Source organism: Puccinia triticina, chromosome 10A (assembly GCF_026914185.1).
Source record: "Puccinia triticina chromosome 10A, complete sequence".
NCBI classification, from domain to species: domain Eukaryota; kingdom Fungi; phylum Basidiomycota; class Pucciniomycetes; order Pucciniales; family Pucciniaceae; genus Puccinia; species Puccinia triticina.
The window spans coordinates 4,645,596-4,669,376 of NC_070567.1; the positions used below are offsets into that span (position 1 = coordinate 4,645,596).

At 52.8% G+C, this 23,781-nt stretch overlaps 3 protein-coding genes across 3 annotated transcripts; 2 read left to right on the forward strand and 1 right to left on the reverse strand.

Moving 5' to 3' along the window:
* Positions 1–214: 214 nt before the first annotated feature.
* On the forward strand, positions 215–7,808 carry PtA15_10A448 (uncharacterized protein; the record flags this gene model as incomplete). Its single annotated transcript, XM_053160624.1, has 9 exons — positions 215–2,285; positions 2,359–2,891; positions 2,966–3,151; positions 3,226–5,022; positions 5,106–5,784; positions 5,851–6,114; positions 6,187–6,534; positions 6,608–7,602; positions 7,674–7,808. The coding sequence occupies 9 exons, from the start codon at positions 215–217 to the stop codon at positions 7,806–7,808; spliced, it is 7,008 nt and encodes a 2,335-aa protein (XP_053024580.1).
* A 621-nt stretch (positions 7,809–8,429) lies between these two features.
* Positions 8,430–9,230, forward strand: PtA15_10A449 (uncharacterized protein; the record flags this gene model as incomplete). The annotated part of the gene is made up of 4 exons (XM_053160625.1): positions 8,430–8,628; positions 8,696–8,962; positions 9,027–9,101; positions 9,166–9,230. The coding sequence occupies 4 exons, from the start codon at positions 8,430–8,432 to the stop codon at positions 9,228–9,230; spliced, it is 606 nt and encodes a 201-aa protein (XP_053024581.1).
* An 8,998-nt stretch (positions 9,231–18,228) lies between these two features.
* Positions 18,229–23,740, reverse strand: PtA15_10A450 (uncharacterized protein; the record flags this gene model as incomplete). The annotated part of the gene is made up of 15 exons (XM_053160627.1): positions 18,229–18,510; positions 18,596–18,960; positions 19,033–19,195; positions 19,260–19,343; positions 19,414–19,650; positions 19,718–19,863; positions 19,937–19,996; positions 20,062–20,457; positions 20,641–20,786; positions 20,880–22,319; positions 22,443–22,933; positions 23,023–23,174; positions 23,250–23,333; positions 23,445–23,528; positions 23,596–23,740. The coding sequence occupies 15 exons, from the start codon at positions 23,738–23,740 to the stop codon at positions 18,229–18,231; spliced, it is 4,275 nt and encodes a 1,424-aa protein (XP_053024582.1).
* Positions 23,741–23,781: the final 41 nt, after the last annotated feature.

A 23,781-nucleotide genomic window follows, 5' to 3' on the forward strand; every position in this document is an offset into this window, starting at 1 on the left:
GCTTGGGAGGGCAGGTTGAGGGAAGTCGGTTAATTTGGCGAGATTGGGATTTGCGAAGTGTGTAAATTGAGATATCCTTTCGGAGTTGCTCCGGGGGGGCCCGAGCGGAGTACCCACGGGGCCACCCGAGAGTCGCGGGGCTTGGATCCAGTCGTCCCAGTGGACGCGTCGCTCCACAGTCCCACTACCCTTTCCCCTCCAACCGACGCCCACCATGTCGAGCCATATCCACCCCGCCTCAGCATTCCCCCAGGGACCTGGCCTGGCCGCCAAGAAGCCGACTACCCCCGGATCGAAAGCCACTCTGTCCCTGGCCAAACCAAGTAAGGCGTGCAGCACAGTTGACATGAACCAGCTTTCCCCGCATGTTTCCAAGCAGGCCCCTCCTTCCCCTCCCACCTCCACGCCCACCCAAGCGCCCCCCGCCAGTCCCCGCAAAAGAAAATCTGTCGTCTTCAACGACCAGCCACTGCGTAGCGCCCGGAGTATCCCAAACCACCGCTCTCGAGCCCGCACAATCGCCTCTATTCCTCGCACCACAACCGATGCCCCGCACCTTGCCCCCGTCCAGCCGACCCTGTTCTCATCACGCGCCTATGCCGATCAGCAGAAGCGCGCCCGGCTCTCTCTCGCTGCCCCTCACCCGAACTTCCTCACATCTCCTGGCCCCTCCCACAACCGTGAAGCCAACCTGAGACGACTCGAATCAACTGGCTCGCCGCTTGGCGCTAAGGCCGAGTCTAAAAAGAAACTCTCTCGCTTTTATTACAACCCGTCTTTCCTCCAGGAAGTCCCTCGCCGCCCGAAGAGTCCCACACTCGCCATCTCAGCTGGCTCGAAGCAAACTGCTCGTCGCAACTCCCACCCGATGCTCGCCGAAAAGGATCAGTCGCGTTTAGAGGACTCTGACGAATCTTCTGACTCTGATGAGGAGGTTGCTTTGACACTCATCAACGACACTTTCGATCTCCGGAGAACGTCCTCTTGTTCGCGACTTCAGAAACTTCGGAACGAGGTGGATGATGAATCAGGCGACGAAATCGCGGAGCTACGCCCTATTTTAAAGAAAACGCGTGGACGGATCTTGCTGGCAGAATCAGTACAGCAAGCCACTGCCGAGAACGGTCGACGCAGGCTTTCACTTGATCCAGCTCCACTGCTGTCTTACCGTCAAGTGATTGCTGCCGTGACATCTAAAGCCTCGCATAAAACGAGTCCCAGCTTCCCCGCCCACGCGTCAACCAGCGCGTTGCCAGCAGCAAATGTAGCCGATTCTTCCGCATCCAACCAGTCAGCCGACTCGCTGCAAAGCTGTTCGGAGACTTCAAATACCAATCTTCTGAACGGTTCTACCGTTGATGCCGATTTGCCCACAGATCGCTCGGATTCCCAAGGTGATAACCTCCCCTCGGAAGCTAGCAGCTCAGTTGACAGTGACGCGATCGAGGCCTGCCTACTCTCATCCGCCCGGAGCTGCTTGGTCACTCTTCAAGCTTCCCTTCTTCCTCCACCCGATGAAATGCGCCTAGACCCCGTCTCCCCCTTGGCGAAACTGGCAAGCCCTGAGAAACACAAGTTGAGCAAAATGGGCACTCTGGACGGCAGCCCACGGGAGCCTCGGGGCGTCCTGCCACGCGCTCCTACCTGTAACCCTCGCCTTGAGCCACCCAAGCCTCAACCTCGGACTCGTGGGCGACAGAGGCTCAGGGCCCGCCCCAAATCTACCGACTCTCGGAGTACACCAACCACATCGGGACCGCTTCGCACCCCTGAATCTAGCCCCATGCGACAGTCACAATCCCTTCCACAAGTAACGATCACCTTAAGAGAAGTGGAAGATGCTTACATCTCCCTACATGACCATCTGGACGCCTTCTTCAAGCATTGGCAAGAAACTGGACCACCTTCGGACGAGGACCAACAGTCACGGCTAGGGCCACTCTTCGCAGATGATGTTGGCACTGCTCTCATGAAATGTCTCGTGAGGGAAGTTGAAAATCTGTGCAGACACGATGATACCACCTCAGCTCAACCGCAGACCACATCGGACAGCAATCCAGCCACTCCAGATTTGAGGGACGAGATTTCGCGGATGATCGTTCACTCAGCCGGCAAACCTTCGTCATCAAACGATGCTTCTGCGCCTCCGCCTGCAGCCGTCAATAAGTCTGGGGCCTCAACCAATGAAATCAGAAGACGGGTTGCTGAAATTGAGACCGGTCAAGCTGCGCTGCGATGTATTGCCATCCTGTGGAGCTGGCCTAGTTGCATGGTACATTTTGATGGTCAGTTGCTTTATGCCAACACACCTTTAAGCGTCACCACTCATCCCCATTATTTGTGTTACTTTTGTCGCAGATTCCCATACTCAGCGTCTATTAGCGCTCCTAATTCAAATACCGAAATCTTCCGTCCTCCGCCGAAAGAAGAATCTCATTGCCGTTGGACTCATGAATAACATCTTCAAGCTTCAAAGACTGAAACGCGCCACGCTCGAGCCTCACGTTAGCTGTGTGGTCGATGCTATCGCAAGTACATTGTATCTGTCTGCTGGAAAAAGCGGAGACAAAGGCCAAAAGGTGTTGTGCTTGGGCCTGTCAGCTTTGCAGCAACTTACAACCCAGGTTCCTCAACAGATGGTACCGAAGATCAGCAAGTTTCTCGAGCCTTTCTTAGCATCCTTGATGGCTCCCGATTCTTCAATGTTGAGGCATCATGCCATCGCTGGTTTGGGTGCATTGATCAATTGCACCAAACAGGAATGGGATGTCCCGGCGAAACCCCCGGCTCGGGTTCAAATTCACGAACTTCGTACCTCGACTGACGCTTTGCTTAAGCTCCAGCAAGGAAGGAAGGAAGCTTTCAGAGAGAAACTTTCCACATTCGTACTGGTAAGCCTTTCTTGTGAATTGACCGTCCAATAACGGGCAACTTACGAGAAATTGCTTTTCAAATCGTTCCCAAGGCTTTTTACAATGACAAAAACACTTTCTTGCGTTGGCACCTACTCGCCAAACAAATCAAACGTTCCCTCAGAGCGGGCGACGTCGGTTGGGTGATAAGTGTGATGGCAACTATGATTGCCTTACTCGGCAAACGGATCAGAAAATTAGACCCGCCTCTGACCCAAGTCTTCATGCCGCTCATCAACGTGAGTGCCGTTTGCTAGGCGGCGCAGGTCCAGCCGATTGCTCATGCGGGTTGTCCCTGTTTCCGTTCCCACAGCATCTGGTAAGAGATAGCCGAACGCAACACCTGACATCTCAGCTTTGGGATTATTACATCCATGTCATGTTGCAATGGAGCATCGACCATCGCACCAATAACTGCGAAGAATTTTGGGCGCTTAACCCGACGCAACTCACCTTTTTCTTGCAGTTATTCCGCGGCACCTTCTCTGTTCCAGCCAAAACTTTGCCCAGTCCGAAAGCAGCTCCATCCAATCCTTCCCTTGGCGCTAGCGGCATTTCTGATCAATACCAAAGCTTACTTCAGCCGAACAAGGACGCTGCCGGGCCCGAACCGCGAACCAATCCGGCCGTTTCAGATACCAGTTTTCAAGCAGCAGCCTTGCCCGAGAATGGCCAATGCCAGTCTGTAGACGTCGCTCATTCATCTTCCCATCACATCCTACTTTGCGCGTACCTCTATGGGGCCATCGGATTTATCAAGCAATATCAGGCTCACCCACCGATGTTTTGTAGCCCGCCTTCTGAGTTGCTAGCCCTGACGGATACCTGTTCGAGGTTCCAATATCTAGATATCGTTTGGGATCAGATGATCGAACCCTTTCTGCCCACCATTCTCACCGGACCACATGATGAGCAGAGGCTACATGTCTATGACGTCTTGGCCGCTTTATGCAGATATGACTCCTCCGATTCGCCAACAGAAACCAATTGGACTCCTGATCGATTGGTCCATCCTGCCTACCATCAGCCGCCCACTAAGCCCGAATCGTCCACCGAGATCTGCCTGGAAGAATTCTCTAATGCGGCGCTCTCCTCGGCCGTGGTTCCGGTCGAAATTCCAGCTCTTGACCCGCTGTGGATTTGCTCTCGATACGACAAGGTTCTACCGATGATCGCTTCCTCTATCAGCTCAATCCAGTATATCAAGAACCTCAATTCAACTCAATGGGTGAAGCACCCCTCTACTGGATCCCAAGATTCCAAACGAGTCGGGCCGAGGAGTATGTTCAGGCTCTGGCAAGAGCTTATGAAATCCATTGGGTCGGTCTATCAAGCCTGTGATTGGATATTTGAAACTGAGCTCTCGGCGTCCCTCTCCGCTATTGGCGATACACTGGAACATGCGATCCAAACTCCAGCTCCTCTCGCATTACGCGACGAGAGGGAGCCCCACCATTCCCCCAACATTTCTATCTTTCTGTTTCGCCATCTTTATTGCATCCTCAAGCATGGCTTGGGTCCGGAGATCATGAACCGCAGGCTAATCGTGATCAATGGAAGTGGATCCCCCGACAAGCCTCGAAAAATCAGCCTTTCTTTTAAGATTCTATCATTTGTTTTCACCTCTTCAGCTGCCGGTGAGATTGCGAACGCATTGGGTCCCGAGGATTGGCTGGAGTATTGCGCCTTGGCTCAGGTTATTGTCGATGATTTCATTTCTGCACAGAAGGTGGTTGGCTTCAACGAAAAGCTCCACGATCTCGTCAACGACCTGTCGGAGGTTCTACAAGCTTGTACACAAGACCGGCTGAAATCGCTATTCGGAAAGATTTCGATGAAGATTGTAATTGAGCTCATGAAGATCACCGAGCCCGGAGTTTTGTTGGACGAACCATCTTTGAAACCAGCCGCTGCTATTATGATTGATGCATCCTTCCAAAGCTTGCAGGATGGAGGGGACGTTGAGCAAGATACCAGGAAAAAGTTCATTGAGGTCTTTAATGAATTTCTCTCGCGGCTAACTCAGGGTAGTCTCAAAATCATGCTTGATAGCTGCCAAATAAGACTTTCGGCATATCTTAACGATGAACGGAATGATGATAGGCAGCTGGTTAGTTCATCGATTTTAATCTTATGATGAGATTGTTGTGTTTTGATGATGTGTTTGCTTCTTTTTTCACCCAACTTGAACAGCTTTACCATACATTGCTTTCCAAACTTCAGAACGTCGACCTCGCACTCTTAATGCCCCCCATTGAACTCTCTGCCTTGGTCCTTTCTCCATTCCGAAACCAGTCAAGCTCCTCGACATTCTCTTCGAAACAATTCATTCATTTCGCTACAACGTCCGCCCATGCTTACATTGGAGATCAGGAAAATATTGTCCAAGCCGTGAAGGATTTCACCCCAGTTTCTCTACCCTCTCGCCCTGTCACCCCCGTCAAAGCTTCTGATCATACCCGCTGTAGTCCATTGTCGGTGGCGCTCCCCAACGACACTAAATCACCCTCGCCAACTTCAGAGACAATGTGCGGAATGCAGGACTCAAGCAGCATTCGTGAATGCGTTCCGGATCACCCGAGTGCTACGACTGGGCCTCGCAACCCCCTCAATAATGAAAGCCAAATCTCACCATCAGCCCGGGAAAACTCAAAGGATGAAACTGTCCGAGATTCTTCTCCTGAGCCTTTGGACAAGTCAGATGCGGAAATGATCATAGAATCCCCAGCAAAACTCGTCCCCCTAGAGCGTTCCGATCCCCTCTCCCCAGAGTCACCCCGCTCCTCAGGGGAAGACCCCGCTGGTTCACCGGCGAAGGATAACCCAGCCTCTGCCGAACAAATTGCAAAAACTGACAAGGCTTCTGACAAAGGTGTGTTTTTCTTCGCTCGGCCCACTGATTCTGCACTAGCTTAGCATTTTGACCACTTTTTAATAGTTCAAGCTGTCAACGAGCAATCGCAGACCCCCGAGTTAAGGTTACCAGAGAAGCCCACTGACACGACTAGTCTACCGAAGGCATTGAACTCTAAGCCTGTGGACGCGCCAATAGATCGCCCAGATGCCAAGTCGATCGAAAAATCGAGCGCTACTTTACTCTCACACGCAAAAACTCCACAGGCGCCCTCGGAGATTCGGCCGTCTATTGAGGGTTATTTGCAGCAGCTTGATCCGCGCCTCTCGGTTGACCCTATACTTGAAGGTCAGTTTTCCCAGTGACCCAATCCTCCCTTTTTGTGTTCTGCTCAGCTCATCAATACCGTTTCGTCTACAGCTCCGTGCCTCCCACCTCCACCGTCCGAGACCTCTGCAGCATGTCCCACTCACGCGACAAAACCTCCGGCTGACAGCTCATCGCAATCAAAGCATCTTGATGTTCGAGATCCGGCCCTGTTCGGGCCGCTACTACAAAGTCAAAGATTGTCTGACAGAGCTCAAGATGGAGGAAGCCCAAGGGCTCTCCAAGCTGGTTTCAAAGAAACCAGCGCATTCCACTGTCCCTCCTCACCACCTGGCAAACAATTTTCGGGGTGGGCCATATACATCGCAGGGGCTTGTGGTCAGGTAGATGCTTGCATCAACCCAGACCTCTCAGACTCGAAGACACCACTGATCCGACTTGGTGAGCAACTGATCATCTTCATCCATTGACTTTGCGCCCATGTTTATGTCTGGCTTTTTTGAATTCCATCCAGACGAAATGTCGAAGCCGTTTTTCCAATTATCAATTAATCAACCAGGACCACATGCCCCAACCGGACGGTCGGCATTCCAACTGAATGTTAAAAACATCAACTCCAACGCCTGCTTAAAATCAAGTATAATTCCCAGTCCCTGTGCATCGTCCTCTGCACAACCTTACACCCCGAAGTCGTTCTTGCATCCGGCCGAAGCTCATGACCGCCAAATTTCCCCTCTCACAACCAGCCTGGGTGCGTTAGACACTCTCGCTCCTTTTGCTAAGCGTCAAGGAGGGAAAAATCTTTCCTTCGGCCCTCCACAATTAGCATCCCTTGAACCTGCTCGAAGCGCGAGGGAGATGTTGCAGAACATGACTACCCGCAAGCCGCAGGAGAGCTCCAAGACACAAGTTCAGGCTGGTTCGAATCCGGACCCATCATCTCAGACCGATGAGGGCTCGCCTGATGCCCCCGAAATTTCTAGCAAATCTGTGCTGCTGTCCAAACGGAAACGAGATGAGCCCCACTCGAATCTCGCCGACAAACTCGACCATCCCTCGCAAGCTACTAGTACTTTTGCCGCGGTTGATCTGGTCTCCAGAAGCCAACCCGTAGAGTCAGGCACTCGAGCCGATAATCCTGCTCCCGGCAGGTTGCTGTCACCATCGTCTTCGACCAGGAAATTGATGTCTCAAACGACTTCGACCAGGAAGTCGCCAGTTCGACACTTACTACCATCGATATCTGCATCGAATGAGGATAGCAGCTCTCCACCCCCTCGTAAAAAGACTAAATGCAGCGAAAGCTCAGTGGCCCCGCCAATCGAGATCAGCGACGAAGCGAGCAATGTCCCGAAGCAGGCTATTTCAAGCTCGTCCCCTGTTGCACGCCCTCAAGCTGATGAGGTTCAGTCTGAAGTCGCAGAGACCAGTCTAGCCCCACTTGATTCGACCAATTCAGACTCGCCTCGACCTTCGACAAAGAGAAGAGGAAGGAGGAGTGACTGCGAGGTGAGAATTTATTGCCACTCCCTCTGCCTAGCTCTCTAAAACGTTTCCCTAATTATCGGTTGGTTTTATAGATCCTACTGGAATGCGCATCTTCCAGTCAACTGGGCAGGATTACTAAAACTGCCTCCGAGATACTCGTTTCGCGAGCTCGGGTTACGCGTGCATCTTCACGCCGATTGAGCTCGGATGAAAGACTATCTAATTGAATATTATGCCGATTCTCACGTTTTTAATTCATTTGGACGCCGCAGTTTTCACATCCGCTGTACTCGCATATATATATTGTATATTTCTCCCCCATAAGTTTCTTGAATCATTAATTTTCTCATGATGTTGGAATGTAAGAACGATGAACACTTTGCCGCAATTATTCCACAGCCTCCAGCATACTTGACACGCCGATCAGGTGGTCAAGCTTGCAGTCCTCAGCCCATTTTCCTCCGCTGGAGCAGCTCAGGCGGATTGAGACTGATGGACCGCGGGCATCTAGGCCCGGAGTTCTAACCCTGCGAACTCAGCCGGCCTCACCGGGCAAGCTCAGAAGTGGGAGAACTATTCGGCCGGACTTGACAACCCATCTGGCATCGTCTGCCGGCCCGGCGCTTTGATCCCCCTTGTCAAGGAGACACTGCACGTTTCCCAGCAACAGTGCATGCCAACGAACCTTTATGTGGAACATTACGGTACGGGCACCGCATACATAGAATTGTATGCCAAGCCATAGCGGCGCTGGCGTCCAGCCTTGGCCGAATCCCAAGTGTCTGACACATAAAATCCCTCCGCCGGATCTCGCGATTTCGTCAACAAACAGCACAGTCACCTCCGTCATGGTCAGCTTCAAGCTCGCCGAGCTCGTGTTTTCGGTCGCTATTCTCGGCCGCCTTGTGGCGATGATTGGGGGCCAAACGAAGCCCAACATCCCCCAGAATGTCGGCCCACCGCCGACTGCGCCTGTCCGCCATGCCACGGTCGACATCCAATGCGGGAACAACTACGGCACGTACCCAATGGGCAAGGGCTGGGTCTGTGAGCCTCCGGCGACTTCCCTCAGGCCGGTTCTCCTTCGTCTGTGGCTGACCGTCTTCGCTTGCAGCGTGCACAAATTACGGCGCAATGCAGTACCGGTGCAAGGAAGACACGTGTTACGTGGGACTGGACCGGAAAAAGTGCAAGTCGCTCTCACTCAGCAACATCCCTCTGCAGGAAAGCAAGACTGATCTGGTGGCCGCGAGCCTCGCCAACCGTGCAGTGGCCAGCAAGGAGCTCTTCTTCTACGACTGCCAACGGCTAGGCATTGTAGAGCTTCTCCCGCAGATACTGGTCGTGAGATACAAAGCGGCGAATCTGGCCGGGGCCATCGGTCAGTCCTCCAGACCACCTGCAACAGTCCTCATGGCCACTGACCCCACGCTATCAACACCCAGAAATCATGGATTCAGATGGCCAGGAATACAGCTGCCGATGGACCAAGCCCACGGATCCGGCCAACGTCCGCGTTTGTGAGTCCGACACTCGCTGCGCTCTTCCCCTGGAAATATCGCCGGATCTGACCCTTCTTTGCAGCTTGCTCGTATTGCGAGGAGCGCCAATTCCTGCTTCCGACCCCCCCTCGAAGAAGCGAGCTGTAGGGAAAAATAAGCAGGTCAAAACACGCCCAAAAGATGTATCAAGATGTAAATACATATACTACGCCGATGTCTGGGTTTACTTTGCGCGAGGACGCTGTTGGTAGCGCCGACTTGGCAAGTTGCCGGTTCGGTCCGACACGGAACCGGCACTCGAAACAACCCGCACAGCTACTTCTCACACACGCTCAATCTTAGGAACGTTATCATTCTCCTCATGCATGTCCAGATAGTCTTGTCTTCTTGTGAAATTTATGTAAATAAGGAAGTACATTCAGAGGAGTGAGCGTCTCCAAGTCAAGCTGTTTGACCACAAGAATCAGCGCCATGACCACCAACCGATGCTTGATGATCTGTGGTTCCAACGCGACTTCTGTCTCGTGGGCCTTCCCTTGGCTAGCCGGTGGAGGAGTATGCAGTGACAACTCTGGAGCGTAGCTTCAAGCTTGCCTGCGAACCCGGCCGATCATCGGTCCTTTTTTGCGTTGCCACGCCCAGTTATGTATAAGCACTTTTGTTCACCGAGCTCCCCCGGCGAATGCCACTGGCCATGGATCTACGAGGCAGTGTTAACGAATGCACACCCATGAAGGGGTAATACGCCCCAGTGCTCTGAGACACCAAGAATTTAGTGTTTCTATCATGTCAAAGTAATTGCATTGTCACCGAAAGGGGTTCTAGCTCATCGGTAGAGCGCTCGCTTAGCATTTCACTAAGTATCGTGCGAGAGGTACAGGATTCGACTCCCTGGTACTCCATTCTTTTTGGCCCTATCCCCTCGACCCATACAACATGGCACGACCCGCTTTTAAGTGCTTGCAGAACAACGAAAATAACACGAGAGCTTCTTGGTGAGGGCAAAAAGGCAACGAGACCGAGTGCTCCGTTGCGAGCTTAACTAAGCCTCTCTGAGGAGGCGCGAAGCGTCTCCGAAGGAGAGGCTTACAGCAGTTCCGAGAAAGCTTGCGTTTCCGGACCTGCGATTCTGCCCCCCGAACTCGACTTCAACTTCAGCCACATCCCCCCTGTATTCTGGACAGCCCGGGTTATACAGGGCTGTGGGGCCTGACTGGGCAGCCTGGTGCCCTGTCATGCCACACGGGCGCAGGGCAGTGGAGCACCGCTGGACTCGAAATTTGACGAGGAGTCCAACGGTGCCACTCTCCAAAGCTAAAAGCTAGCTATCACAAAGATAGCTTTTGCAACGAATGCATGTCCCTGTATGGCAACGGCCATACAGGAGGCAATACAGGTGGCTGAAGTCGAGTTTGGGGGGCAAAATCGCAGGTCCAGAAGCGCAAGCTTTCTCGGAACTGCTGTATGACTAAAGTCCCATGCTTGGCCTGAGGCTGACGGGGTTTTGCAGAGAAAATTGTGTTTTTTGAAATTACATCTCTTTTTACTCCCCTCTTTCGGCTTCAATTTCCATGCCTCATGTGCCAGTTTGTAGGCCTTGATCTTAGCTATCTTGTACAAGTTTTTTCAAGTAAATCCATTCATCACTGACCGCTCAGCAGCCATTCTTGCGAGGGCTCTTCTTGAGCAATGTGAACAAGCCATCGGATCATCCAAAGGTCGCCGTTGGACATGCTCTCACGGGTTCGTTTGGTATTAACTTAAAAATGACTGGTCTCTCAAAGAGTGCCATCCCATGCAGGCAGCTTGCAGTAGAGATGTCCAACCTTATTTTCATGTGTTTAGGCCGGACGCACTATCCGGTCAACACCAGGCCGGATAGGCTCTAAAGTGGGGTTTTTTACATCAATTTCTCTTTGAGGGGATGGGGGTAGGTATTGTGCTGAATACATGATATTATGTAGAAATGAAAGCTGATTCTAATGGTACTCGAGGCTGTGAAGAAATCAGAAGGGTATACGGTGATAGGTGGGTTTGAAGGGAATTTTGGACAAATGGCTGGGCAGCCTTAAGCCAAATTTGGGACATTAGGCACAAGTCCCTCCCGCAAGTGGGAGGGTGCTTGCACCCCGCGAGCACAAGGAGGGACTTGTGTTAAGTTCGGCTCTGTTGGTGCTTCTCATCCTCTTGAGCCCCAGCATCCCCACGAACTTAACTAAGTCCCTCCCCTGCCTGAGGCTTTGCTGGAGGGACTTATGACTAATCTGCACTTCTCGCCTGAGAGATATTTTTTGATTTGGTGGTGTTTTCATTTGATCCACCAAATCTCAACCCTGACCATCCCCAACCTTCTAAGTTTTTGGTGGATGGTACGCCTGCATCTGCCCCTCCTTCTGATACAATTTCAGACTCCCTCGCCTGCATCTTCACCCTCATATATTTTTTTCAAAACAACCATTTCCTCCAAATTCTTGCAGGTTCCACCGGATCAGAAAATAATCGCCCGTGCGCCGTCATCTCAAGGTCCATTCACCCATACAACTTTATAAAAGCACGTGCGTCCCTTTTTTTTCACCAATTCTCGCTCCTTGGCCCCAATCAAAGATTACTTAGCGCTGATCATCCACCTCCTCCACCAATCAGAATCCTGGTTTCATTCCGACGCATACATTGAATCCAATTGCCTCGCCGCGCAAAAATGTGTCTGGATAACCTACCCCGTCTTCCGCACTTGGAGGATAAACTGAAGCTTTTTGACAAGGTATTGCACGCTTATCACCTTGACCCAAAGAAGTTTTTGCAGGCTTATCTTACACATGAAGATCTGAAAATAAAATAAAATCGTCGGTTGTGGGGAGCGCCAATTGGATGGCCAACAACAATGGCCATTTTGAATGCAATCAAGGATCTCGTTTGGTTCACTTCTGTAGGAAAATCTTGTTGGAATCAGTACATTCTATCCAAGGTGGGTCTCTCTTATCATTCTATCTTGGCTTGGTTCTCTTTAGATGACAAGGTTCTGAAACATTTTTTTTTGTTGAGCAGGCGCAAGCAATCCTTGAAGCTGAAGGTGGAGGACGCGGACGAGGAAATTACTTTAATGCTAGAAAAATAACAGCAGAATTTTTCTCAGACAAATCAAAGGCCACTCATACGGAAAACTGGTCACAGAGGATATGCCGTTCCTCTACAATCTCATCCTGCACAAAGTACAAAGGCATCGACCAGCACCTTCTCCAGCTGTCGAAACCACAGCTACATCAAGTCAATCAAGAGACAATTGTCCCAATCAGACTCAGACACCGGCAAGAGATTCAGAGTCAGGCTTGGAATCCGACTTGAAATCCGAGACCGATACAGCACCAGCGGCATCCCAGAGAGAAACCCTGCTAGCCAAAAAAACCGCTCTCAAAGAGATTGAAGACTGCAAATCACCCTTTGACCTCACTAATTGACCCCATGTTATTGCCTCAACTGTCTGCTCAATTGTTGCCTTTGCGGCCAACCAACGGGACAATGCCCTCCAGATGCAGAACTCTGTTGTATTGCTTGCGTGTGGCATAACTGAAAGGGTCAGCGCCTATCTTAACTATATCGACTTGGCATTGTCTTGTCAAACAGCTCACCGCGCAATCAGTTCTCTTGGCAGAATCGCAGAAAGCAAGGTTGCCAGGCAAATGACCAGCCAGAAATCGCCAATGACCCCAATCATATGCCTGGACAACCCCGGCTTTGAAGAATCTGTCCACAAAAAATCGATTGAGAAGACCACACAGATGTTCCACGGCACCTGGGGCTACCTTCACGTCCCCGATGCGCAATTGATCAGCCAGTTTGACCCTGAAGATTTCTCTCTGGAGCGTTACCAGAAGGCCATCGAAGACTCCGCAGATATGAGGGTCCAACCCTCCTGGTTTCTCCCAGATAACGACGGCAGCTTACATTTCCAAGAAGTCCTTAAGTCGCAGATCACAAACGTCCTGCTGAAATACATTGCAACTCCAGCAGATAAGAAACAGACGTTATGCAAAGTTCCGCCTCCGATTGACCAGATAGCCATCAAGAAACCTGAATTCTCAATGTTTAAATTGATGATTGCCTCGGACAATTCCACCGAGGGAGTCGGCGAGGCCTTGGAAGGATTCCTACATCCAACAAATTTGACCTCGGAGGAGTTCTACTCTTGACTCCAAGTACTTGAGGGCAATCTAGCAACATGTATAAATCTTGAAAGCCTCAGAGCTCAGCGGAAACCCAGCGATCACGTTCAAGACAATCTCTCTGGTTTCTTTTCGCTTCTGGGGGCATCTCATGTTCTCTGGAATTTTGCCCAGGCCATATTCCTTCTTCATTTTGGAAACCCATTGGACTCGCAAGACTTAGGCGCTTGGCATACACTGTTGTCTCTGGGAATCCAGTCGGAGCAACCAACAACCAAAAAAGATTTCACTTTGATGCTCACACACATGACTAAATGTCATGAAGCAACAATTGTATATTGTCTATTGTAAGTGTATCATTTCTCAGCTTCTCTTCTTTGATTATCACTAGCTAATGAATTATTTGGGTCCAGGACCGTGATGAATCTCCCCAAGGCCTTACTACCACAGGAAAAGGTCGAGATGTCTTCACAAAGAATCAACGAGATTGTTGATTTGTGCTACAACCAGTTTTTCTCGCCGGCGGCTTTGAAGACGGATTCGCCTGGCCTCAAGAACGTTCTCCTCCGGCTCCGAGATTTTGCTTCAATAATCAAATGTGACCAGGCGATGCGGGCTGGGGATATTGGACGAGTCCTCAACATGTGGAAATACTGGACGGTGATGGCTCACGGTATCAAGGGTCTCAACAACTACGCCATCTATTTGCCCAGGATGATAATCCTGTTGACAAAGGTGCTTCCGAAAGGTCTTGCAACCACTTTGCTACATTCCCTACTGATTAACCCAAGCGGAAGACCGAACCATTTTGTTGCCAAAGATTTTTTCTTGGAAAACAACAATTTCTGGCTTAAATATTTTTACAATCACAGTGGGATCGGGACGGAAATTTCCCGCCTGAAGGATGTTTTCTCACTCATTATACCTATTGTGAGCTCTCCCAATTCCACCATCAACCTTTTGTTTGCATACAACTAATGTTTATGTTTTGCTCATTTGCGTTCTTCAAATTTATGTTTTGCTCATTTGCGTTCTTCAAACTTCTTTTAGCTGCACGAGCTGGTGCAAGGCATCAAGGGGGATTCTGGAAAGAATGTAGTTTACCAATCATGCAATCACAATCTAACGATGAATTCAATCAATAACTATCTGACAATGGCCCAACAATACAGTCTACTTTCCGCATCATCTGTGATCAAGTCAAAAATAATTGTCATTTACAAAGCCGGAGCTGTAGTCTTGCGTTGAGATTTCCAACAAAAGAAGAAAAAGCTGAACCAAATGCGACCATTGACAATCCTGCTATATCACACTCCAACCGGGCCGATCGAAGAAGCTAACTTGTTTGAAGAGGATGACGGGGATGACGGCAAAAATGAAACCTAATGTTTTGGCGGGAAGAAGGTGACCACGGACGGCGAAATTGAAACCTAAGGTTGTATCCATTCACTCTGCCATGCAACCAGTTTTTTTTGGAGTTTTCTCTCTTCTACTTGTTTGGCATTTTTTCTCTTTGTGGCTTCTGTCTTTTGTTGGGGCCTTTCCAGAGTTGCTTGATTCTTTGCTGAAATCTCTTGTTGCTTTGCTTCCTCAGCTTTCTGCGCTTCTAGTTCTAATTCATTCAAGGAATCCATATACCGTACGGTTTTAATGTAGTTGTTGATATTTTTGAGTAAGTTTGCCGTTTGACCATCAAGAGCCTCGCCACCAGACAAGTCTTCTAGCTGCTCTTTGGAAAAGCCACCACGAAAGCCAACAACAACTCTTTGTGCCTCAAAAATTCCAAAGTGCTCCTCAGGGTCAAACTCGGCGTGATCAGTCTCAATTTGACCTTGGTGGAACCGGGAAAATTTGTTGACTAAGAACTTGGCGAATTGTTTGAGCTCTTCAACCAATGGTTTTGTTCCCGTTTTGGCTTTAACAATCAACCAAGATGTGGATACCTTTGGAGCCTTTGGTGGTACCAGGACATCAATCAACAGCTCTCTGGAGGTGACATTTGGGCCGAAGCTTTCCACCGTGAGATGTTTGAAAGCCTCAAGCAATAACTTGCCACTTTTGGGGTCGCAGTTTGAACACAAACACTCGGTAAAGTTCTTTTCTTCCTCCCGTAATTTCTCGAGCTTGACATTTGGGTCTGCATTGTCTAATGGGATGTATCCTAGTCTGTGGACCAAGATAATTTCCAGTTAAAAAAAAGAGATTGTTGAATTGGATATGGTTCACAACGGTTGGAATCACAAGTTATCAAGGGACATTGCAATGCAAAGGCATACTGGGGTGAGGGCGAATGCATCCATTTGATTGTCGTCCGATTGTTTCAGTGGAGTTTTAAAATCACTGATCTCATTTTTGCCTGACCTCTGGTTGTTCTCAACAAACATTATACCCAGACCAGGATTGTTTTCGCCGCGACCACACCTCCCAATCATCTGGCAGATCGAAGAAGGGTTGACTTGGCCCACATGGACCACGCACCTCACCCGCTTCCAGTTCTGGCCCAATCCAAGGGCCATGGTGCACGAGATTATCAGGAATTTTCCATCTTCAAACCCGTCGATTATATCAGTTTTGTCAAGATTGCCGGCACATGAATGGTAACGGCATGTAAAAGAGCTTTCCGGGTCCAGGTGGGGCCTCCTCGAATCTCCCGAGACTTGTGTATTGCTCGGAGGACTTGCCAGGTGAGATTTCGTGTTGGAGCGTAGATGAGTGTGGGTGGAATTTGGTCATCTGGGTTTGTTTCCCTCGTCAAAAAGAGCCTTTTAAGGTCATCACATGATCCAAGCAACGATTTCATTGGAACACGGATGAGGCGAATTTCCGGACGGGTGAGTTCACCGCGAACTAGCTTCATGTTTTCTGGTAAGATTTTCAAGCTGTTCAATATCTTCTCAATTGCAATCGGTCTACAGGTTGCCAAGAGTAGAAGGATTGGTACACCATGTGCTGCAAGAAGTCGGGCCCCCAGGTCGCCATAGGAAGGCCGAAAAATACCGCGGTCTTGCAGTTTAAAGCGACAGCTGATTTTTTTTCCGAGTCCGCTGGCAACCAACCCCCACACGTATATCATGTGCGCTTCGTCCACAACAGTGAGGACTAGTTTAGATAGGAATCGGCGGTCAAAGAAGATGCTCCGGAACATTGCATTGTTCAACAGAACCTCTGGGCTCTAAATTCACAGTAAGATATCAGCTTGGGTCCAAATTTTCGAATGAACAAGCTAATAATGGCTCTAACCAGGTAGATAAACGCATAGTCTCCTCTTAGAACCTGTTTCTCAACGTCTGGCGTGAAGTTCATCTTGGTGAGATTCACCGCTTTGATATTCACATTCTTCTTCTCAAGCACCTGATTGTCAAATGTGCAGCCCGCAATTACAATGTAAGCATGATGCATCACAAAATGAACAAAAAAAGCCCCGTTAACTGACTTGGTTATCCCCCCACGAATCTAAAGGATTCAACACCAGAACAATTGGCTTCTTGTAGGCGGGAAAGAGACGGTAGCATACTTCGCCGATCCTTGTCTTGCCGAAACCGGTCCCAGCAAGTGTAAAGGTGTGTTTGCGACGGACCAGGCTGATCACAGTTTCCATTTGGACTGGCTTCAGCGGTTCCGAGTAGAATTTTGCCACAGTGAGACTACTATGATTGCATCGGACATGTTGTCGAATTCTTCGCGTAATGTCAGTTTAGATGTGGAGTTCTCTTCTTGGGACAGTTTGAGAGTGGCGAGGTTGTTATCATCCTCGTTGGTGGGATTCATGACCGATTGATGTTGTTTTCCAAAGGCGACGGGCTCTTCACCGAGGCAATGGTCTCTTTGAGGAGGTTATGGTGTTCTTCGCGGTTAAGTGATGGTGTTCTTCGCGGTTAAGTGATGGTGTTCTTCGCGGTTAAGTGATGGTGTTCTTCGCGGTTAAGTGATGGTGTTCTTCGCGGTTAAGTGATGGTGTTCTTCGCGGTTAAGTGATGGTGTTCTTCGCGGTGAAGTGATGGTGTTCTTGTCGATACAAGTCATCCTTTTTTTATCCGTGGTGATCAGTGGCTCAGTAGAGATCATTGATCATGTACATAAGCCTGATCAGGCTTGATAGCTTCGATCATATTGGGCCATTGCTTTATGGAAATACCAAATGAAATGAGAATGAAATGTAGTGATGTGCTCGACATCACAGTAATTGTGGTTTTTTATTCTGATCTTCAAGATATTTATGTTAGAGATAAATGAGCTAGATACATAGAATAAAAAATACATGATAATTTTACTGAGAAGGATGCCATTCAGAAAAAATGGGTCCTGTAAGGAGAGGTTGAGACTTGTTGGAGTACATAGTGAGGAATATAACCACGAGCGTGGTCAATTATCCGGATCTCTCACGCGAGAAGTGCGGATTTTAGTCATAAGTCCCTCCGGCAAAGCCTCAGGCGAGAGAGGGACTTAGTCAAGTTCGGCATCCCCACACCTTCTTTGCCATTCTTTGCCCAGCCTGCCCTCTCCTCCCAGCCTCTCCCCCCCCACACCACATATCCCCCCAAAGAGTTCCCAGTAATGGCCCAGAACACACACACATGCATACGTACACACAACGAAGCCCAGCACCATAGGAATACAGCAATACAGTACAAGAACAGTACAAGGCCGCGCGGGCCGGCCGCTCTGCGCGAGCGAGTCTGGGCGCGCCAGCGGCGACGCAAAACGAAGGAAGAAAGACGAAGCGAGTGGATGCAAGGAGGATGGCGTGTGGCCGGAAAGAAGTAGCGAATGTGGGGCCCGGGAGGGGGTTAGGCGGGCTCGGCGGGCTCGTCGCGCTCGTCGAAGGAGGCGAGCAGGGCGGGGCGGGCCCGGGGGCCGGGTCTGGCGGCCGGGGCTGTGGCGGCGGCGGCGGGGTCGAGGGCGAGGGAGGCCTGGAGCCTGGCGGCGGTGGCATCGATGGCGTCTGTATCGGGGACCTGGAACTGTTTGAGCCCCCCCACAGCCCATCAGCCTCTACACAAAGAAGGGAGGAGGAAGGAAGGACGCACGCCCTCGGCGGCCAAGTCCTGGAAGATCGCAGAGTCCACGCCCGACTTCATCAGCGCTAGCATCTTCGCCGCCGCCCCGCCCACGTCCGCCGTCCCTTGCAACGTCACCCGCTCCCGCTCGCCCCGGCCCCGCCGGACAGGCGCCCGGCTCGACGTGCCCGTCCGGATCTTCGCGAGGATGTCCTCCAGCACCGGGTCCGCGTCCGTCGCCTCTTTCGCCGCTTTTCGACTCTGCTCAATCTATACCCCCCCAAAGAAAAAAATCATCCTCAGTTTCTCAAAAGAAAAGAAAGAAGGATGTGGGTGTGTGTGTGTGTGTGGGTACCTCGAGCCGTTTCTGGCGGGCGTTGCGCGCCTCGCTCCATTTGCGGTTCTCGTCCCGGGCCTTGCGATAAGAAGTGACGAAAGTTTTGAAGATGCCGAAGAAAGCCATGGAGTTCATGAGCTTGCGCTCGTCGGTTTCCTCGCCGAAGTACATGAGGATCTGGATGTAGGAGTCCTGGGCGAGGGTGATCTGGTCCTTGAGGATGGCCAGCTTGGAGACCGCCTCCCGGACGAACTTCGGCATCCGCTGCTTGTACCCATCCGTCCCCACATTCTCGAGATCGAACTTGTTGTATAGCGCCAGCCGCGTCTTCTCCACCTCTTGCCGCAGCTCCTTGAAGTTCTTCACAATCGCCTGCAGATCAACTGTGTGTGTGTTTCCCCGTCCCGCTTCAGTTCTCCACCCCCACCCCAAAAAAAAAAGAAGGAAAGACTGACTTCGGTAGGCATTGGCCGGCTCAGCCAACTCCTCGAGAAAAGCAGCAACCTCAGGGAACGACTGGGAGACGGTTTTCTCGACGAAGTGGAGCAGAGTGAAGTCGCCCAGCTGGGCCGCCACCCCGCCGCCCTCCTCCGACGGCGTCGCTTTGGTGTCCACCAGCTTCAAATCTCCCAAAATGAGCGCCAAGCGTGGGAGAGAAGAGAAGGCAAGGGGGCGCACGTACCCGGTTGATGCTGCTGACCCGGAAGCCAAACGCGCCGCCTTGGAAGTTATTCCCATTCAAGAAGTTGCCCAACAACAGGATCAACTACCCCATCCGAGCGCCCCCAATCAGCCCGCGAGCATCTTCTCCCAAACAAAAAGAGAGAGAGACGCACATTGAGCAAGCCGGAGAAATGCTGGGCGTTCTGGAGCGCGACGGTGGCGGCGTTGAACTGGGAGGTGTTGGCGTCGAGGATGGAGAAGGCCTCGTCGAAGAGGGCCCTACAAAGCATGCCCTCGATGCGCAGCTGGAGGTTATCGAACTTGATGAGCTCGACGAGGAACCGGTCGGCGGCATGGAGCAGGGCCAGGTCTTCCTCCGAGTCCGTCTTGTGCCGGTTCAGCAGACCCACCTACCACACACTCCACTCATCAGTCTTTTTTCCCCACCGTGTCAACTTGGGTTGGAGGAGGGCCTACTTGGGTCGGGTCCGGGATCACCCCATTCAACTCGGTCAGGAACGTCTGCGTGCAGTACTCCTCGTCGAACCGCCGGATCTTCTCGATCACCGACGCCACCCGGACGCCCATATCCGGGTCGGCCCCGGGTTTCAACAGGATCATCTCTGCCATCATCCACCACAATCAGTCACCCCCCTTTTGTCTGTGTGTGTGTGTATAATGGGGATAAGAGCTTACCGATTCGTTGGCGCACACGAGGCTCCAACACGCTCTTCAACGCTTCCTTCTTCTTAGCCCCTAAACACACAAAACACACACACAGATCAGCGGCAACACAGCTTGCGAGAAAAGGGGGAGATTACCGCCGATAGCCTTGGCGACTTTGGCCTTGAAGTCCTTCTCGATCTCCATAAACACGCCGTCGTCCTTGAGGAGCTCGAGGAGCTTATTCTCGTCGATGAAGTGGGAGGCCCAGACGGTTTTGTCGATCGAGTCCTTGCCGATCTTCTCCCACTGGAGCTGCTTGAGCTTAGCGGAGGCATAGATGCCGAGCTCCTTGCGGTTCTTGCTGTTCATCAGCAGTCCGTTGCCGGGCGCCATCGGGATGCCCGGGCCCTTGAGCGCGGGCGGCGGGGGCGGGCCGGGCGGGGGCTTGGGCGCGCCTGGAGGCGGCTTCGGCGCCCCTAGGATCGCCGGCGGCGGCGGGGCGGGTGGGGGTGGAGGCGGGGGTGGGGGCGCGGGGGCGGTGGGCGAGGTGACTTTGACCACGTCGTGGCCGATCAAGCCCCGCAGAGTGTCCGTGTCAGATGGATGTAATTTGGGTGGTGGTGGAGGAGGAGGCGGCGGAGGAGGCGGCGGAGGGGGAGGAGGAGGAGGTGGTGGAGGTGGTGGAGGAGGAGGAGGAGCAGCGGCTGGCGGCTGGACGTTGATGACCAGCTGACCAGGCCCACCACCAGCAGCAGCCTCGTTCCCGGCGTCGCCATGGCCCGGAGCAGGAGTAGGGTTGGAAGTCCTGCGTGCGGATTTCTGGAGCCGCAGGATCTCGAGGTCGGGGGGGAGGTTAGCGATCGAGTTACGGGAGGAGGGGCTGAGGAGGAGCTTGTTGTTCCGATGGTCGGGGTCGTCGGGGGACTGTCGCTCGGCGGCGGCGTGGTTGTCGTCGTCGTCGTCTTCGGTGGACACGTATTTCATCGTCGAGCCCGAGGCCGAGCGCAGTTGGTGCATCTTGAGCTCGCCGAGATAGAGCGCCGGTTTGCGGCCGATCTGGGAGGGCACGGCGGGCCGGGTAGCGGCGGGCTTGATGGTGGCCTGGGAATCGGTGTAGCCAGGATAGTGTCTCAGGATCTCGGTCACGCCCGGCGAGGCCGGCGAGCCGAGCTCGCTGTCGGCGGCGGCCTCCTCGGACTTGGTCCGGACGGCCAGGTTCTGCTGGCTGCGCTTGGGCGTGATCCGGCGGGTGCTGTGGCGCGGCGAGCTGGCTTCGGAGATCGGCGAGAGCCCCGGGTCTTTGCCGGTCGCCCGCAGATAGTAGTCCGGCTCGTCGTCCGAGTCGGGATCCTCGAAGCGCGACTTGTCCACCGAGTCTTTGTTGGCCTGGTGGGTCGGCTTGAAGTTCTTCTGCTGCCTGGTCGGCGGCAGTGCGCCTCGGTCATCTCCTTCGTCGCCATCGCCTTCGTCGCCCGAGTTCTGCCGCCTCCTCCGCATCATCCCCCCCTTCTTCCCGTTGTTGCGCGTCGTCGAGCTGCCATTCTCGCCCACCTGGCTTCTCCCCTCGAGGGTCAGGATAGCCTTCTCCCTCTGCAGCTTCTTGTTCATGATATCCATCAGCTCGCGCCGATCGAGGATCCCGGTGTCATCCTGGACGACGTCCAGGTTCTTGGACTCCTTGAGCATCGTAAACAGCTCTCTGATCTGCAGATCCTGTTGGGTGAGCTGGGAGCGGTGCTGTTTCTCCATCTCGCCAATCCTCGACTGCAGGGCTTCGGTTGCCGTGCGGGAGATGTTGAGGGCGCGCTCGATCTGCTCGTTGGTCTGTTTGAGTTCTTTGACCTTGCTGTCCTGGTTGGCCATCAGTTCTTCCTCGAGCGTGTTCTTGTCGCGCTTCAAGCGCTCGGCCTGTCGCTTGGCCTCCTGGAGTTCAGACATCGTGTTCTGGAGCTGATCCTGGTCGGCAAACCTCGACATGACCGCGGCCACACTGACGCCGAGCATCGAGCTGAAGTCGCCCCCGCCGCCATCGTCGAGCGCTTTGCTGTCCAAGACGACGGAGGTGACGAGTTGGTCGATGAGCTGGTAGAACCGCACCTGGCCCTCGCCGTCCTCCTTGATCAGGAGGAGGTGCTGGAGCATCGAGATAAAGAACTCCTTGGCGCGCGAGCCGTCCAGGGTATCCAGGATGGTGTCGAACAGCTGCTGCGGGTTGGTCATGTCGTTGAGCAGCCTGTGGTTGAAGTTTTCGACCATCTCCTCCTCATCCTGGAGGGCTTCGACTTCGATCTGGTTCAGCTGGCGTTCGATCGAGTTGTGCTGGAACTTTCTGAGCTTGTCGGTGATCCGTTTGAGGCCGGAGCTATTCATCTGACTTCTGAGGTGGACTCGGACGGTGACGTCCTCGGGGATGCTGATGATCGAGGTGATCAGGAACAGGTTGGCCAGCGCATATTCGTTCAGTGCCCCGTCGAGACCCATGGGGCTGCTGCTGGCGGAGAGCGTGCTGCTGCTGCTACTGCTGTCGGCTGTGTACTGGTTGATGACTGATTGGGTGGCGCTGTGGCCTCTGAGGCTCCGGAGCTCGTCGCTCGCGCCGACCAGACTGCCCATCTTGCCTCGGCCGTCGATGACCTGCTCGAATGAGCCGAACCAGGCGTCGAAGCGGGCCATCGTCTCCCCGATCGTCTTCCCGCCCGTGGTTCTCATGTTTGCGAGCTGGTCGAGTCCTTTGAGGACGTGTGAGTGGCCCCGGGGTTTCTCCCAGTGGCACAGGAAGGTGAGGATATCCGCGACGGTCTTGCGGGTGGGCAGGTGGGGCGAGACGAGTGAGAAGAGGATCTGGTATATCGACTCGGGGTGTGAGATGGCATCGTTGGCGCCCTGTTTTGAGTTTAATAGGATCTTGAGGCATTTCAGGGTTTCGTACTCGGTGATCAGATCGGATTCCTTGCGGATGATCCCGGGGGCGTTGATCTTGTCGAGTGAGTTGGTGAGGACGATTTGGCCCTTGAGATGGATGAATTCCTGTAGCCAGCTAGTAATAGCAAGGGCTAGTGAGTGAGTGATTCAGAATTTTGTGGGGGGGGGGGGGGGGGGGGGGGGAGGAAGAGGACTTGCGTGATTTCATATGTCCTGAGTGCGACGGCCAGGGCAGCGACGACGCGGTGGTCTGCGGTGCGGTCCATGAATTTCTTGATGTACCACTCTGGCTCTTCGCGTTTGCCGCGGGTGGAGGAGGGCCCCGACTGGCGCCAGATGCCATGGCCTGGGGTCTTTGTGAGTTTGGAGGATGAGTTGTGGTGGCTGGTGGATGATGATGTTCCTGTGGGCTGTGTTCCGCCGAGCGAGGGGGATGGTTCGAGGGTGCGTTTGGCGGTGGGGGTTGAGTCGGCGTTGAGTCGTTTCTGGCGGGCGGTGGCCCATTCTGGGGATGGCGTGAAGATGTCGAGCAGGGAATCGATGATGAGTTTGGGGCGTTGGGTGGGGGACATGGAGAGTGAGTGAGTGAGTGAGTGAGAGAGTGAGTGCTACGGACCGGTGTATCGGTCGTTGTAGATGAGTGTCCATTTCTTGTCGATCGAGAAGTTGAGCATGCCCTGCTGGGCACTCGGCGGGAGTGCTGCAACGGGGCATCGGTCAGTTCGCATGGCAACGGAGGCGCGTTGGTTGGTTGGCTGGGTGCTTACAGGCCAGTTCTCTCCTGGTCATCATGTCGTCGAACATCTCGTTGACGATCTGTTCGGCCAGCTCGTCCCTGGGCCGGTGCAGCTCGAACTTGTCGAGTGCGGGGTCTGCGCGTGGCCAGAGATGCTGGTGGCTGGGCCGCTTCATAGTGGTGGCCTCATGGGCGGATGGTGGGCGTGGGTCTGTGA